The sequence below is a fragment of the Carcharodon carcharias genome, chromosome 10 (genome assembly GCF_017639515.1).
Source record: "Carcharodon carcharias isolate sCarCar2 chromosome 10, sCarCar2.pri, whole genome shotgun sequence".
In the NCBI taxonomy this organism is placed as follows: Eukaryota; Metazoa; Chordata; class Chondrichthyes; order Lamniformes; family Lamnidae; genus Carcharodon; species Carcharodon carcharias.
The window spans coordinates 47,418,802-47,435,585 of NC_054476.1; the positions used below are offsets into that span (position 1 = coordinate 47,418,802).

Below are 16,784 nucleotides of genomic sequence, written 5' to 3' on the forward strand. Positions count from 1 at the left end.
TGTGAGTCAGAGGAGTGCCTCCACTTGCTCTCTGATGAAGTGGTGCCAACAAATGCGAGAATGGGGGTCTCCATGCAGAGAATGGCGGATGCCATGGAGACCCTGGTCCAACAGAACGCGGAGATGTATGCAGACCTGCACTTTATCGTGGGAGCCATGGGTGAGTTCCTTCAGTGGCAACGCAAGAGGGACAGGTGCTCCTTCCCCTTAAGGAGTCAGGCCAGGATCCTTGGGCACCTGAAGGGAGGTGGAGCAGCAGTTGGACACCTCATCCACTCAGGAATCTCAGAAGCTGTCCTCTCCCTCTGAGTCCCCTTTGCCCGTGGCCCCTTCAATCTCATCCCCTGTCACCATAGACAGAGCAGCTGCCCTACTGCAGGATGGCCAGAGCAAACTGGGGCCCCCAAGGCCCTGGCTCTCCAGAGGACCCATGCCACGCCAAAGGTATTAGAGGCAACAGGGCCCACCATTGCACAGGCTGTCTCCACCCCTGCTGCTGATGTCAGGGCAGCAATTAGAAGTTTAAGGCATTCAAAAATTAAGAAATTCTGATCACAGTTGGTTGTATGGGTGAACACATTTTGTCACTTTACAATCTTTCTGCACTTTTGCTGAATAATGTGTAATGGTGTCTTTCAGCTTCATTGACAGGATTTGCAAGTCCTCCCACTGCATCCTGCCTCCCACTAGCAGGTCAGCTGCATGCAGCTGGCCCACAAGTGATTCTGGAGGGAGAAGCGTGTGTGCGGCATCGCCTTTTGGAACCTCGAACAAGCATTCTCCCACACACACGGATTCTTCCTGTATCACACACATCTCAATGTCCTCAGCATTTTCAATGCTGTCTGCTGAAGTTCGCTTTCAGTTCTCCATCTGAACTGACCTGCATCTCCACCCACCCACTGATCACACTCCCATGCAGCACATGATCTCGCTCACCACGATTCTCATTTCACTTTTGATTTAGCCAGCATGGTGGAAATACAGTTTTTCTTATGTTCCCCTGTCCTTTCCCCTCCCCCATTCACCCATTTCCTTTCCCCCATCACTGTCGAACCCCTGGCATCACCTTTCACCTGCCCTCCGTGACCTGCCAGCCACAGTCCTTATTCTTCGGGGATGTCCAGGTGAACATGCACGTTCCCTCCCTTCCCGAATATCCCACCCCATCCACATTAACCTCCCCAACCTCCTCCTTCCCACCCCCAGGGTCCATGTCTGCCTCCGAGTCCCCACCAACCACTCTCACCGTCCCTGCCACCAATACCATCAAACTTCACCATCCCACCCTAGCGCCTCATTCTGCCCTCAGTCATTCTCACCATTCCGTCATGCCACGCCTACCCTCAGTTCGCTCTCCAGGAGGTGGTCATGGGCTCATTAGAGCCCTCCGTTGCATGTTTGCCTGGACATCCCCCCCGACAACTGGATCCCTTCCCCCCTTGGAACCCCTCCCCTCACTGAGACCTCTTCCCACCCTTAGTCCTTTTCCCTTCCTGACTCCTTCAGACACCCTTACTACTTCCAGCACCTTTAGTCCTTCCCTCTTCCTGACTCCTTCCTCCAGCCTTACTCCTTCCTCCAGCCTTATTCCTTCCCCCTTCCTGACTCCTTCAGACACCCTTACTTTTTCCTTCACCCTTACTTCTTCCGGCATCCTTACTTCCACCCTTCTCCGCACTCCTTCCTTCCCCAGACTCCCTCCCCGTCTGCATTCCTTCCTCCCCCCAGACTCCTTCCTCCCCCTGGACTCCCTCCCCTTTCCGTACTCCTTCCACCCCTCTGAACTCCTTCCCTTACATCTTACACCCCCTTACACCTACCTCCCTAGTTGCCGTCTTCTCCCCGTTACCCGTTCCTTCCTCGCAGTCCAACCCGACACCTTTGTTCCTCAATCCCAACCTTAACCCCACCTTCATTCTCCTCCCCAAACCCCACCAACTCCCCTGCACCTTCTTCCTCCCCCAGTCGATCCTAGATCTTCCTCTCCCACACCCTCAACCATGATCTGTTGTGAACAGACCCTCAACGGTGACTTTGCACCTTCCGTGAGCTACATCACAACGAAGCCATGCCCATGAGAATCCACCCAGCATGCCTTGGACATTCCTCCAGGGCCCTGTTGCTGTCGGGCTCCAGCATCTTCTGCTCCTTGGACATCCACGATCTAAGCAAGGCCCTGGTGTTAAGTCCCGACTTCTGCACGTCACACCTGTCAAAACATGTTCTACACCAGTGTGTTTTCCCGCCAATGTGGGCAGACGATCCAGCGTGGAGGGATGATTCTGGCGGGCTGGCCTTATAATAATATGCAGATGTATTGTAATGAGGTTCCTGACTTCCGAGGGCAGGAAACGTAGCCCGCCAACTCTAGGCTGAGCGGATGATCACAAACTGGTTTCACGACATCGTGAAACTGATTTTTGGCCTTCTCGCTATATTGTCCGTTCACCCCGCTGAACATGCCCAACGCCAGCTGGTATGGAAAATTCCACCCAGAAATTTAATTGTCAACACTGCACTTTAGTCTCATGTTGATGTGAATGATCATTTTTGTTTACTTCCAATTTAATCACCTACTATTTAATATTAGGAGGACTACATTTCAGGATCTAAATCGTGGGGTATGAAAAGAAGGCACAAAAAAGATTCATTAAAATAATAAAATCACAACCTCTATTCACAGTGGCATTTCCAAGATGCACCATATCAGGTTTCATTTTGGTGTTTGCCACAATCTTTGACGAATATTTATCAATGAACATGGGTAAGAGATCACAAGGCTGCGTTTGACACTGCACATATTCAGCTACAGAGTCCTCACAATGTACGAATGAGTACTGAAGTGTATATCAGGTGTGTATCACAGGTGACTTAAAACTTTTTGTGTGATCCCTATGCTGGGAATACAGTGTCTTCGTTCCAACTAGGCCATCAGGTTACAGATTGGCTAATGGTGAAATGTGCTATCTCTTTCCGACGAGCTTTATAACTCCCATCAGGAGCCTGGGCATAATTGCACAGCACACCTGCAACAAGAGCTATGTTGTCACCAGAAATGTCATCGGGCAAGCAGTTGACATACACAGGTAATGCTCCTGATGCTTTGATCATTCAGCAGGAGCTTTGCAGTAAAGTCCTGAATGGCTATCCAGATTTGTGGTTGTATTTTGCATGCTCCATAACTTTTGTCATCATGAGGGTTCAGCCCTTACTTACTACTGTTACCCTAATGCACAGTTAACTAAGCTTTACTTTTCATGTTACCTGGCAACTAGAAATAGAAATGTTCCCTTTTCCCAACATTAGCATCACATTGATCAACATAAAATTTGCAAATTTGTTTTATTTATATTACATCCACATTTCTGCAGCTAATAGATGATTTTCATCACATCGTGTAACATGTTCAAATGTTTATTTTGTACAAATGGAGCATTATGCCATTTACAGCATTATGAAACGCTCTGCTACTGAAGGTCGCAGTTCACGTCATAGTATCAACAACCTGTGCACTAATCACATGTGGAGGAATTTCTCAGACTACCATTGCTGGTATGAAATCTGTGCATCTGCCTATTTACAATAACACCCATTTCAAATCAGGGCAAGGTGATAGGCTTTAGATTATTTTTGTTTTGATGTATTTTTGACATCTCTTTCAATGAATATGATAACATCGGTGTTTAGTCCAGTATAATTAAGAGCCCTTTCCATCATCATTCACAGGGACCAAAGCATTGAACATTCTTGGCTAGATGCAACATCGGATATTCTTTCATTAAGGGTGAAGGGCTCAGCCATTGCACCCTTTCCAGCAATGGAAGCTTTGCCCCACAGCTGAAACTCAACTTCAACAGGAAATCTTGAGCATGTGCCAACTCTGTAACTGGAACTTTTGTTGGCTTTGTCCCTATAAAACATTAGCCAGGAGAACACTTACTTTGTGAATTGAGGCCATTGTATGTTTGAGCAAATTGTTATACCAAATGAAAGTCAATGGATTGTTTGAAAAATTGTGGGAAAAGCTTATTTCTAGAATGATTTATAGGGAACAAACAGTTGGATAAATATCTACCTGGATCAATCAAGTACAAAAATACTTACATGGAGAAAGACTAACATCAGTAAGTTGAAAAGTCCAGGTGGAGTAGCATCAAAAACTGGTAGACAGAACAGTAAGTGAACAATGGGAGACCTTCAAAGAGGAGATGGTTTGGGTAGACATATTCTCACGAGGAGGAAGGATTCATAGGGGAGAATTCTTAGCTTGGCATGTGGATACGTGCCCGACCCGCTCGAGCATAAAATAGTGCATGATGACGTCGGACAAGCTTCCTGACCACATCGCGCGCTCATGTGATATTTCAGTCAGTGGGTGCGCTTCCAATTTTTGCACATGCCTGCCGACAATTAAGAGGGCAATTAAGCTCATTAAAGTTCCAATTGTACCCAACTTTTCGTGGTCCGTCCAACCTTATGGTTGGTGGATGGGCGAATCTGCCAGGTGAGCTTTGCGTTTTTGATGAAACTTTATCCAAGGGCAAGATGAGGTTTCTGTTATTAAATTTTAAAAAATGTATGAACAGAATCAGGCGACTGATTCTGATGCGTGGACATTTTTTTCCAGGTTTTAAAATCTTTCTTTATTGCTTTTAAATTCTTCAGCTCCCTAAGGTCTGCCTTCAGGGAGCTTTCATTCTGCGCTCCCCTGCATTCATGCTTACATCAGCACTCACCCTCCTCCCGCCCCCACCTCAGCAACGCTGAGCCTTTCAGTGCGCATTTCACACTGGCTGGTCGGGGGTCCATTCCCTGGCTGATCCCGGACCCACCGGCCGTCCCCGCCAGCCGAACTGAAAATTCTGCCCATAGAATCTTAGAAAACTTATAGCACAGAAAGTGGCCAACCAGCCCATTGTACCTATGCTGGCTCTTTGAAACAACAGCCATGTTTAATGCCACATCCCTGATTTTTGTCTACAATCCTGTAAATTCTACAACCTCAAGTACCTGTCCAATTTCCTTTTAAAATTATTAATGGTATCAGCTTCCACTCCTTTTTCAGGTAAAGCATTCCAAATCCTGACAACCCTCGGAGTGAAAAAAAATCTCCCCTAATTTTTTTGCCAGTGGTTTTGAATACGTGACCACTGGTTATTGAGGCACTCACTACAGGGAATAGTTTGCCTCTATCTACTCTTATCAAAACCTCTCATCATCTTGAAACCCTCTGTTAGATCACGTCTTAACCTCAGTCCTAACTTTTTCAAACTATCTATATAACTGAAATCCTTCATCCCTGGTAACATCTTGGTGAACCTCCTCTGTACCATTACTAAGGCCTTAACATCTTTCCTAAAGTGTGGTACGCAGAATTGTCCCCAAATTCTAGCTGAGGTCCAACCAGTGATTTACAAAGTTCCAGCATGATTTTTTAGCTTTTATATTCTATTTGTCTATTTCTAAACGCAAGTAACCCACATGCTTTCTTAACCACTATATCAACTAGCCCTGCCATCTTTAAGGATTTGTGTATACGGGCACCAAGGCCTCTTTGCTCATCTACTTTTCAAATTCATGCCACTTATAGCATACTGTCTTTCCATAATAGGCCTCCCAAAGTACATCACTTAACACTTCTCTGCTTTAAACTCCAACCACCATGTTTCTGTTCATTTCATCATCTTGACTATGACTATCCTCATCACTATTTACTAAGTTACCAAGTCTTGTATCATCTGCAAATTTTTTCATGTTTCTCCCTATTCCTGAACACTAGATTGTTAACAAAATTTGAAAATAGTAATTGACCAAAACCAGCCCTTGGGGATGAGCACTGCAAACCATCTCTCTGTCTGGAAAATATCCATCCACCACCATGCTTTGCTTCCTGTTACTGAACCAACTTTGTATCCAAACCACCAACTATTCCTTCATTCCATGTCCCTCTATCTTCTTAACCAGCCTCTATTTGGCATTTGTTGAATGCCTTCTGAAAGTCCATATATACAATATCTACTGCACTATCTTGATCAACCTTCTTTGTTACCTTAACAAATGTTTCTTTTGGCCCTGATTATATATCAATTAAGATTGCAATTTCTAGACAGACATAAATGTAGATATTCAAAAAAGTTATTAATTTACTGTTTGATTTTAAATACAACACACTCCTAACAGATACAATAAAGTAGATTTTTGTTTTCATTGCATGCATAGTTAGCTGGCAGAACCTGTAAAAGAACCCATTCATTTTTTATTCCATTAAAATCAATGTCCGCAGTGAAGATGAAAATTTGTCCAATCAGTCAAAATGGCCCAAAACATTGATTAGAACAAAACCTGCATTTACCAGGGCAATAAGAAGAAGCTGTATTGGAACTTGGTACCAATCTAACCAAGTAAGCCTATTGCCAAGACATTGCTTATATGAATCTACTGCTTTTACCTTTCAACTGTATAAGTGATATGAGTTATAGATAATGTTAACATACTGATATAGTACTTTGTGACATGACCTGCACTTCAAGCTACTATTTTAGTTTTGGACAAAAGGAATTATATTTTCAGGAAAATTAATAGTCTTGTGCATTCTGTTAATGTTGAAAGTGTTGATTACTATGGGCCTATTATGTCGCGGTTAGTGAAAAATATTAAACTCAGTGGCAAAGTGTCTCACATAAAACATGCTGATGACTTTTTAAAAATCTCTGATGGGAAACTACCTCTAAATTCTTGATTAACAGAAACCCCTCAACTCTCAATAATACTTTCTGGAGAAGTCAATAAGAAGTGAGCCAATGTTTGCCATTCAAGGTGTAACACTGTACCTTTGAAAAGAGGGTGAAGCAGCCCAGGCGACTGATGACACAATAAACCTCCGGTAAGCGAGGGCCTTTACCACTTGGCTGAAATGAAAAGAAAAAGGTTATAAAAATTAAAGATACTCCCCCCCTACAGTTACGAAAATACTTAGCAAATCTTTTGTTGAGGGCTGAAACCCCTACTTCCTAAAGACACTTGCACTCCACTATAACTCACCCTTCATAAAGACACTTGCCTTAGCATATTGTTCACCCTACAGTATTACTTACCCTCCAATATCCCTCACCTCATAGTACTAAAGATGCCTACTCCATAGTACTACATAGGATTACATTGGATATATGGCACAGAATCAGGCCATTTGGCCCACCCAGTCAATGCCAGTGTTTATGCTCCACTCAAGCCTCCTCCCATCTTTCCTCACCTAAATCTTCCATTGAAACCATCTAACCTCATCTCCCTCAAATACTTGTCTAGCTTTCCCTTCAATGCATCTGTGCTATTCATTTCAACCACTCTTAATGATAGTGAATTCCACATTCTGACCATTCTTTGGGTAAAGAAGTTTTTTCTGAATTCCTTATAGGGTTTCTTGGTGACTACTTTATATTGATGATCCCTTGTTTATATTCTTCTCCAGAAGAGGAAACGTTCTCACTTTATCCACTCTATCAAAACTTTTCATAAGTTTAAAGACGCCTGTTAGGTCACCTAGACTCCAATGAAGATGTTATGGGGAAGTTCTATTCCGACCTTGATGAAGTCCTCACTGCCATCCCAAAAGAAGGAAAAAAATCATCTTTCTGTGGATCCTTAATGCCAAGGTTGGCTATGATACCAATGTCTGGAGCAGAACTATTGGGAAAAATAGGGTGGGAAAAGCCCAAGGGTCCTTCTGCTGACAGCATGGCCTCATTATAACAAACCCTTTCGCCAGAAGGACAAATACAAAACCACATGGATCGAAGCACTGACATCTCCTGGATTATGTCACTGTTTGGGTTAAAGATCTAAGTGATGTCTGTGTCACTCAATCCATGTAGGGGGACTGATGTCTACTGGACAGATGATTGACCTATTCAATCAATGACGAGCATACATCTGGCACCAAGATATTGCAAAGCCCAAAAGTCCAAGAGGAAGAAGATCAATGTCTCAGCCCTATATCAGCTAAACCAAAGAGAGGAATTCCAAGTGCAGCTCACAACCAATCTAGAAAATCTTTTACACATCTAGTTCAATTCCAGAACTGTGGGATAAAATGAAATCAGCTGTACTAGACTCCTCTGCCCAGACCATAGGATCACTAGGACCGTTTCGATTAAAATGATGCTGAAATACGTGACTTCCTAGAACAAAAATGAATAGCTTTCACTGCCTGGCAGAAAAATCCAAGGTTGCAAGTCAAGAAGGCAGCATTCCAACTGCTCCAAGACCAATGCCCAAAGACAAATCCAGAAGATAAAGGACATGTGGTGGGAAGAGAAGGACCAAAGGATCCAACAATATGCTGACCATCATGACATGCAAAACCTTTTTGAAGGCACCAGGGCCATCTATAGACCACAGTGACAGCTGATACTTTCCAGCATATTCCCCAGCAGAACCCATGGGTGAATCACCATCAATGGGAAAACTGCAACAAGTAATCAAATGAATGCAAAACAATGAAGTTTTCAGCATCAATGGTATTCCAGCTGAGGTCTTCAAAGTTGGTGGGTATTTGCTCACACCAAGACTTTATGCACTCATCCTATTGTTAAGGACGGGAGAGGTGATGGGATAACTTTCTCCCTTTTCTCACTTCTCGGCTAACCACAACAAGATGTATTTTTGAAGAGGATTGTTTCGAGTGCTGTGATGTTAAAGAATAGACAAGTACCAGCTTTCTTGTAAGTTTAAATCAAAAGAAAGGATAAACATTTATTTTCATGCACCCAAAATGTAAAATCAACAAACACCCACTCCCCAATTATGCAGACAAACATATACACATGAAAAGATGATTTCTAGAGATATAACATGGACTTGGTTTACTAATAGAGTAACAAGAAATAAGACAGTTGTTTAACCAGTTGTTTAAGATGGAGGTTGAAAATGGTGTGGGCTTTTAAGATCCTCTCCTGGTATTTTGAAGGCAAATGGAGGTTGGATGTTGCTGGCTTTCCCAGGCAAAATTGTGATTCAGATCCTGTACTGAAGTAATCTTACAGGTAAAACGAATTAGCCCCTTTTCATTGCCTGAGGTGACTGTCTTTTAGAGGCAGGATTCTTTCCTTACATGCTGGGTGTGATCTCCTTGTGCTGCTGATCCCAGGCTGCTTTGCTGGCTTACTTGTAGATTAATAATGGCTTTTGATACAGGAGGTTAGTAAATAAAATTAGAGCGCATGGGATTGGGGGAACTATACTAGTGTGGATTGAGAATTGGTTAGCAGACAGAAAGCAGAAAGTAGGAATAAACGGATCATTCTCAGAATGGCAGGCTGTTACTAGTGGCGTACCGCAAGGATCACTGCTAGGTCCACAGCTATTCAAAATCTGTATAAATGATTTGGACATGGGGACCTATTGTAATATTTCCAAATTTGTTGATGACACCAAAATTGGGTGGGAATGTAAGTTGTGAGGAGAATGCAAGGAGGCTTCAAGAGAACTTAAACAGACTAAGTGAATGGGCTAGAACATGACAGGTGGAATATAATGTGAATAAGTGTGCAGTTTTTCACTTTGATAGAAAAAAACAGGAAGGCAGAATATTTCTTAAATGGTGAGAGGCTGGGAAGTGCGGGTGTCCAAAGGGAGCTGTGTGTCCTTGTTCATGGAGTCACTAAAAGCTAGCATGTAGGTACAGCATGCGATTAGAAAGCCAAATGGTATGTTGGCCTTCATTGCAAAGGGATTTGAATACAGGAGTAAAGATGTCTTGCTGCAGTTGTATAGAGCCTTGATGAGATCTCACCTGGAGTATTGTGTGTCATTTTGACCCCCTTATCTAAGGAGGGATATACTTGCCATAGGGGAACTGCAATGGAAGTTCACCAGATTAATCCCAGAGATAGCAGGATTGTTTTATGAGGGGAAATTGGGGAGACAGGGTCTGTATTCCCTGGGGTTTCAAAGAGGGGTAACCTCATCGAAACTTACAAAATTCTTACAGGACCTGACAGGGTAGATGTAGATAAGCTGTTTCCCCTGGCTGGTGAGTCTTAAGTTAGGAGAAATAATCTCAGGATAACAGGTAAGGCATTTAAGATTGAGATGAGGAGGAATTTCTTCACTCAGAAGGTGGTGAATTTTTGGAATTCTCCACCCCAGAGGGCTTTGGAAGCTCAATCATTGAGCATGTTCGTCAGAAATCGATAGATTTATAGAGACCAATGACATCAAGGGATATGGAGATAGCGCAGGAAAGTGGTGTTGAGGTAAATGATCAGCCATAATCTAATTGAATGTTGGAGCCGGCTCGATGGGCTGAATGGCCTATCCATGTCCCTATGTCCTATTTTATTAATAAGGTATTGCCGCGTTCTCCAATTAGTTTCAGTTATGTGATGGCAGAATTGATGTATTCCATTGTCCATGCAATGGATTGTAGCTGATGTGATTGATACTCAATGGAGGATGATTGATATCCCATCAACATTCCAGTTACGATTAGCTTACTGAAATACTCTATTTGACATCCCAGCTTCATGAGTCCGCCAGGTCTAGTAGCCATTGGTCTTTAAATATCTTTCATTGAAATGGTGACAGGTAGTCAATTTGCACCTGTGAACTCCATTTGCATTTTTAAATAACTTCCTAGATATAATGGGCCAAATCTTATGAAGAATGGCAATCACTGTTGGATTGCCACTCCACTCTTTTTTTTTAAACACAGCACCAGAGCTCCGCATTTCTCCCCCACCCAATTTCCAAATCGGGCCTCCTCCAGCATGCAGAGCATACCTGCTCTGGGAGTCCTTATTCATAGGGCAGGATCATTGGTGGAAGCCAAGCATCACCCCTTTTTCACAGCACTAGCTTCTGTATTTTGGAAAGTCTTCATTCACTAACACAGTGAAAAGCTCTGAGACATTTAAGTAGCTTTTCATTGTGTTAGTGAATGAGTGTGCGTGAGGAAAGTGGGTAGAGTGGGTAAGGTGGGTAGGATGCCAGAGTGGGTAGGGTGCCAGGGTGGTAAGCTTCGGTCAGGTTAGGTCGGCTGGGAGTTGGAGGTTTGGGGAGGAATCGGAGGGTTGGGGGAGTCAGAGGGCCATCAAAGGGGCTCAGTGGGGAATCGAGAGGGGGTCAGTTGTATGGTTACCCAGGAGTTATATATAGTTTTTTTCTACCTCACATGAAGAGTACAGGAGGGCATGCCAGGAGCAGCACTAGGCATACCTAAAAATGAGGTATCAATCTGGTGAAGTTATAACACAGGACTACTTGCATGCCAAACAGCATAAGCAGCAAATGATAGATAGGGATAAGTGATCCCACAACCAACAGGTCAGATCTAAGCTCGGTAGTCCTGCTATATCTAGCCGTGAATGATGGTGGACAATTAACTCACTGGAGGAGGAGGCTCCACAAATATCCCCATCCTCAATAATGTGGGAGCCCAGCACATCAGTGCAAAAGATAAGGCTGAAGCATTTGCTACAGTCTTCAGCCAGAAGTGCCGAGTGGATGATCCATCTCAGCCTCCTCCGGGAGGTCCTGAGCATCACAGATGCCAGTCTCCAGCCAATTCAATTTACTTCACACGATATCAAGAAATGGCTGAAGGCACTGGATACTGCAACGGCTATGGGCCCTGACAATATTCCAGCACTAGTACTGAACGCTTCTGCTCCAGAACTTGCCGCACCCCTAGCCAAGCTGTTTCAGTACAGCTACAACACTGACATCTACCTGGCTATGTGGAGAATTGCCTAGATATGTCCTATACACAAAAAAGCAGGACAAATCCAACCCAGCCAATTATCGCCCCATCAGTTACTCTCGATCATCAAAGTAATGAATGGGGTCAGCAACAGTGCTATCAAGCAGCACTTGCTTAGCAATAACCTGCTCACCGATGCCCCATTTGGGTTCTGCCTGGGCCACTCAGCTCCTGAACTCATTACAGCTAAAGGCAAAATACTGCGGATGCTGGAAATCTGAAACAAAAACAAAAAGTGCTGAAAAAACTCAGCAGGTCTGACAGCATCTGTGGAGAGAAAGACAGAGTTAACGTTTTGAGTCTGTATGACTCTTCTTCAGAACTCATTACTGCCTTGATTCAAACATGGACAAAAGAGCTGAACTCCCAATGTAAGGTGAGAGTGACTGCCCTCGACATCAAGGCTGCATTTGGCCAAGTGTGGCACCAAGAAGTCCTAGCAAAGCTGAAGTCAAAGGGAATCGAGGGGGAAAATCCTCCACTAGTTGGAGTCATATCTAGCACAAAGGAAGATGGCTGTGATTTTTGGAGGTTAGTCATCTCAGCTCCAAGGCATCACTGCAGGAGTTCCTCTGGGTAATGTCCTCAGCCCAACCATCTTCAACTGCTTCATCAATGACCTTCCTTCCATCATAAGGTCAGGAGTGGGGATGTTCACTGATGAATGCACAATGCTCAGCATCATTCGCTACTCCTCAGATACTGAAGCAATCTGTGTCCAAATGCAGCAAAACCTGAACAATATCCAAACTTGGGTGACAAGTAGCAAGTAACATTCGCGCTACACAAGTGCCAGGCAATGGCCATCTCCAACAAGAGAGAAGAGAACCTTGACATTCAATGACATTACCATCACTGAATCCCCCACTACCAACATCCTAGCATTTACCATTGACCAGAAACTGAACTGGACTAGCCATATAAATACTGAATACTGTGGCTACAAGAGCAAGTCAGAGGTTAGGAATCCTATTATGAGTAACTCACCTTATGACTCCTCAAAGCCTGTCCACCATCTACAAGGCACAAGTCAGGAGTGTGATGGAATACTTCCCACTTGCCTGGATGAGTGCAGCCCCACGACACTCAGGAAGCTTGACACCGTCCAGGACAAAGCAATCCACTTGATTAACACCATGTCCGCAAACATTCACTCCCTCCACCACCAACACACAATAGCAGCAGTATGTACCATCTACAAGATGCACTAACCAAGGCTCCTTAGACAGCACCTTCCAAACCCATGACCATCACCATCTAGAAGGACAAGGGCAGCAGACAGACTGGAATGCCACCACCTGGAAGTTCCCCTCCAAGTCACTCACCATTCTGACTTGGAAATTTTTTGCTGTTCCTTCACTGTCACTGGGTCAAAATCCTGGAACTCCCTCTCTAACAGCACTGTGGGTATACCTACACCACATGGACTGCAGCAGTTCAACACAACAGCTCACCATCACCTTCCCAAGGGCAACTAGGGATGGGCAATAAATGCTTGCCCAGCCAGCGAAGCCCACATCCTGTGAATGAATAAAAAATTAAAAATTCCTTGCTAACTATTCAGGTAAATAAGTCAGAACCTCCGAAGTCTCTGACTCTAAATCAGAGTTGGAGACTTTTTTGGAGAGTTCCTGATGCAGGGGAATTGCCTACCGCAAGTTTAAATTTCCCAGGCAATTCCCGCAGAGTCCTTGTGCTGGGACTTCCAAGGGTTTCCCCAGCGCATCTTCCAGGATATGACCATTTGGAGACTAGAAGATCTGGGCCATTGTCCCAAAACCACAAAGGGAGTCATCTGATTTTCCGTAATCCATTTTGAAGGTACAGTGTCTATTTTTTCATGTGGCGTTCTTTTTAAAAGTGTAGTATGCGCTTCCCTTTTAGCTTTATGGGCATGATGTGACTGTCACACTATGGATTTGGGAGCAAAAACAACTTCTCCCACCACACCTTCAGGAATGCGACAATTGTAAGTGTCTTCAAGAAGGGAGATAAATCATGCTGTGGAAACTATCAAGTTTTTTCCCTCTTGTCCAAAGCAGGGAAAATCCTGACATACATTTTCCTGAATCGCCTACTCCCTGTGACTGAGGAAATCCTCCCAGGTATACATTGTGGCTTTAGACCTTATGGAAGGAAAAAAAGGAAGCAAATCCTGCACTCCCAATCCCACTACCTCGTGGGCCATCCTGCCTCGTGTGCCTAAAGATCTGTGGTTGAGAATTGGCCTGTTCAGTCACTTGAAGATCCATGGTAGAAACTCATGACCCTGAATTGCGATGTTATCCTCAAATCAAAGGACAGCCAACAATTAGGTCACCTCACATTTGTTTTTCAAGAGAAAAGGGACCCAGCCTATCAATCTATTAAAAGCACTTGCCCTAAAATATTACTTATCCTACATTATTGAAAAAACTTGCTAAAGTTTTACATAATCTACAAGAATGGTTTACTAATCCAAGAACAACATCTTGATGCTGATGAGCTGGGACAGTTGCATTAAAATATTCATTGTTCTTAGGGTTTCCATATTTTTACTATTAAGAAAAAAGACTAGGAAAGAAGATAGGAAGTCGTGTCAAGTTGGATGTTACAACTTGGAGATTGTGGGTAGAAGAGAAGACTAAAGAAATTTAAAATTCCACAGTTTTGATGTTCTGGCAAAAAATGAGTTTGAGAGATTGTGCAAGGGTTTTGATTTTAATACTAAGATAACAAAGTGCGGAAAGAATATTCAGGATGCCTTATATGGAATTTAGGAGGAACAAGAATGAGAAGGTCAGAGGAGCAGTGATCTTACACACCTTGCGATACAACTAGAATTAAAAGCCAAATATTTTATTTGGTTGCCAGGAAGCGTAAATGAAGATATTAATAGTTGAAGGTTAGTTGATGAAGTTCACATCTGACTGAAGAGATGAATCACTTCCCCTTATTAGGCATTAAATTGCTCCTGAAAGCACTGACCGATTAAATCAACTATGTAAAGTTTTTGCTTAAAATCCACACTGTCAAATCCACTGGAATGTCGACACTTTGCCAGAGGCCTTGGATATCCACCAGCCCATAGCTATCTTTGGTAAATGCCAATAAAAACACTTTGGCCCAGGAACATCTATATAAATTACAGCAAAACAAACGAAAAGCTAAATTTCCTTTTCTAACAAAAATGGATCTTAGGTAAAATGGAAGTTTTGGGCCTGGAATTTCCTTGGAGCTGCTTCCTGCTCTGCCACTATAGCTACACTGGAAATGCAGTGGGAACCCTGTTTATGCAGGTATAAGGGGTTTCGGACAAACTTCCAGTGAAATTACAGTGACAGAGCTCTGAAAAAATTCCCTGCAGATTAATTGCAGAACAGGCTGATTAAATGTGCTGATATTTTGCCTAGCTTTAACCACCCCACTCTTTATTTCTTCCTCTAAAACAGAACCTCTGCCAACGCCTATACTCCTCCAGGTGATGCTGTCAATGCCATCCAATCACACCAAGGATGATTCATATTTATCAGTAGTTAAGATTACTGCTGGCTAACATTGTGTTGAATTATGACAACTCCCTGGTGTTGGACAATCTGACTCTGTGGGGTATTGGACTTGTAGGCACCAGACAGACAACTAAATATATTTGTGGCTGCTGCAGATTTGCTGGTGAGCCAGAATTAGGAAGCCATGACCACAGTAATTTCAAAGATACCTCTTTACCACGTTGACTCTGAGAGTTAGCCAAACAACTTATAAAAGTTACATGTATGATATTGAAAACCACCACTGCTTATAGGAAACAGCTGGACCTGAGATAGTGACACAGTGAAGATACAGATATTAGAGATGTTTTTCTGCTGCTAATGGCATATTAGCATTCAGAAACAGCATTACATGTTATAGAACTTATGAATGTAACTGGGGATATTTTTTCTCTGTGTGTAAAGTACAAGAGAAATGTTTTTGCTATATGGTTATAATACATGCCAACCTAGAAAAGTCACAAAATCTGACAAACAGCTCCAAAAGAGGTCCAAAAACCCTAACAACTGTAAAAAAAAACCCTACAATTCAACAACAGCCAGGTCTGAACATAGGCCCAGAACCAATGCCACTGCTTTCAGATTGTTGAATTGGTTAAATTCCTTTTTAATTACATAGGATTTAAGGATTTTTATCAGTATTTTGGGATTCATATTCTGTAATTTAATTTGTTTTTCTGTGGAAACTGAAAACCAATGACCTTACCTATAACGTGAGAACAAGTAGTGAACTGAGAGAACATAAGAAATACTAGCAGGAGTAGATCTTAATGGCCCGTCAAGCCTGCTCCGCTACTCAATAAATTTCTGGCAGATTTTCAAACTCAACTTCATTTTCCTGCCCAATCCCATATACCCTAGAGTCCAAAAGTGTATTAATCTCTGCTTTGAATATACTCAAGAGCTAAACATCCACAACTCTCTGAAGTAGAGAATTTGTAAGATTCACAACCCAACAAGTGAAGAAATGTCTCCTTGGGCTGAATTTTACGTTGGTTGTCAGGCCATTAATTGGTTTGAGGCAAGACTTCCACCCCTACGTGGGGAGGAAGTACCACCTCCAAGAACTGCCAGCCAATCAAATGGCCAGCAGCTCTTTGGTCCCAGTAGTGGCCATCGCAAGGAAAGGAGGGAAATACCTTGAGTGGGGCCATCAATTGGCACAGGGGCCTCAAAGTTGAGTCACCCCACCCCTTGTCCGGCCACCAGCATGCCATGTTTCACTGGGTGGACTCGACACTTGACGCTGAGCTCCCCACAAAGCGGATAAAATTCCAGCAGCAGCTGAAGGAGGTCCTTAAATGGGCATTAATTAAGTGGGCAATCAACACCTCCACTACTGCTGGTAAAATTGCAGCGGTTAGCAGGGGCAGGCAGGTAAGCGTGGGGAACAGCGCCACTGGCACAGAGCCCAATTTTATGGACCACATCTCGTCCACAAAACCAGCTCCAGGGGAACCATAAAATTCAGCCCCTTATTTCAGCCTAAAAATGCTGTC

The 16,784-nt window shown here is 43.4% G+C and overlaps 1 protein-coding gene across 3 annotated transcripts in view; it reads right to left on the reverse strand.

Moving 5' to 3' along the window:
• dennd2b (DENN domain containing 2B) overlaps window positions 1-16,784 on the reverse strand; it is a 521,499-nt gene that overhangs the window by 87,904 nt on the left and 416,811 nt on the right. For all 3 annotated transcript variants that reach the window (XM_041196869.1, XM_041196870.1, XM_041196868.1), the window contains one exon: window positions 6,834-6,911. In XM_041196869.1, coding sequence (XP_041052803.1) covers window positions 6,834-6,911 — 78 coding nt within the window. The remainder of the gene's footprint in view (window positions 1-6,833; window positions 6,912-16,784) is intronic.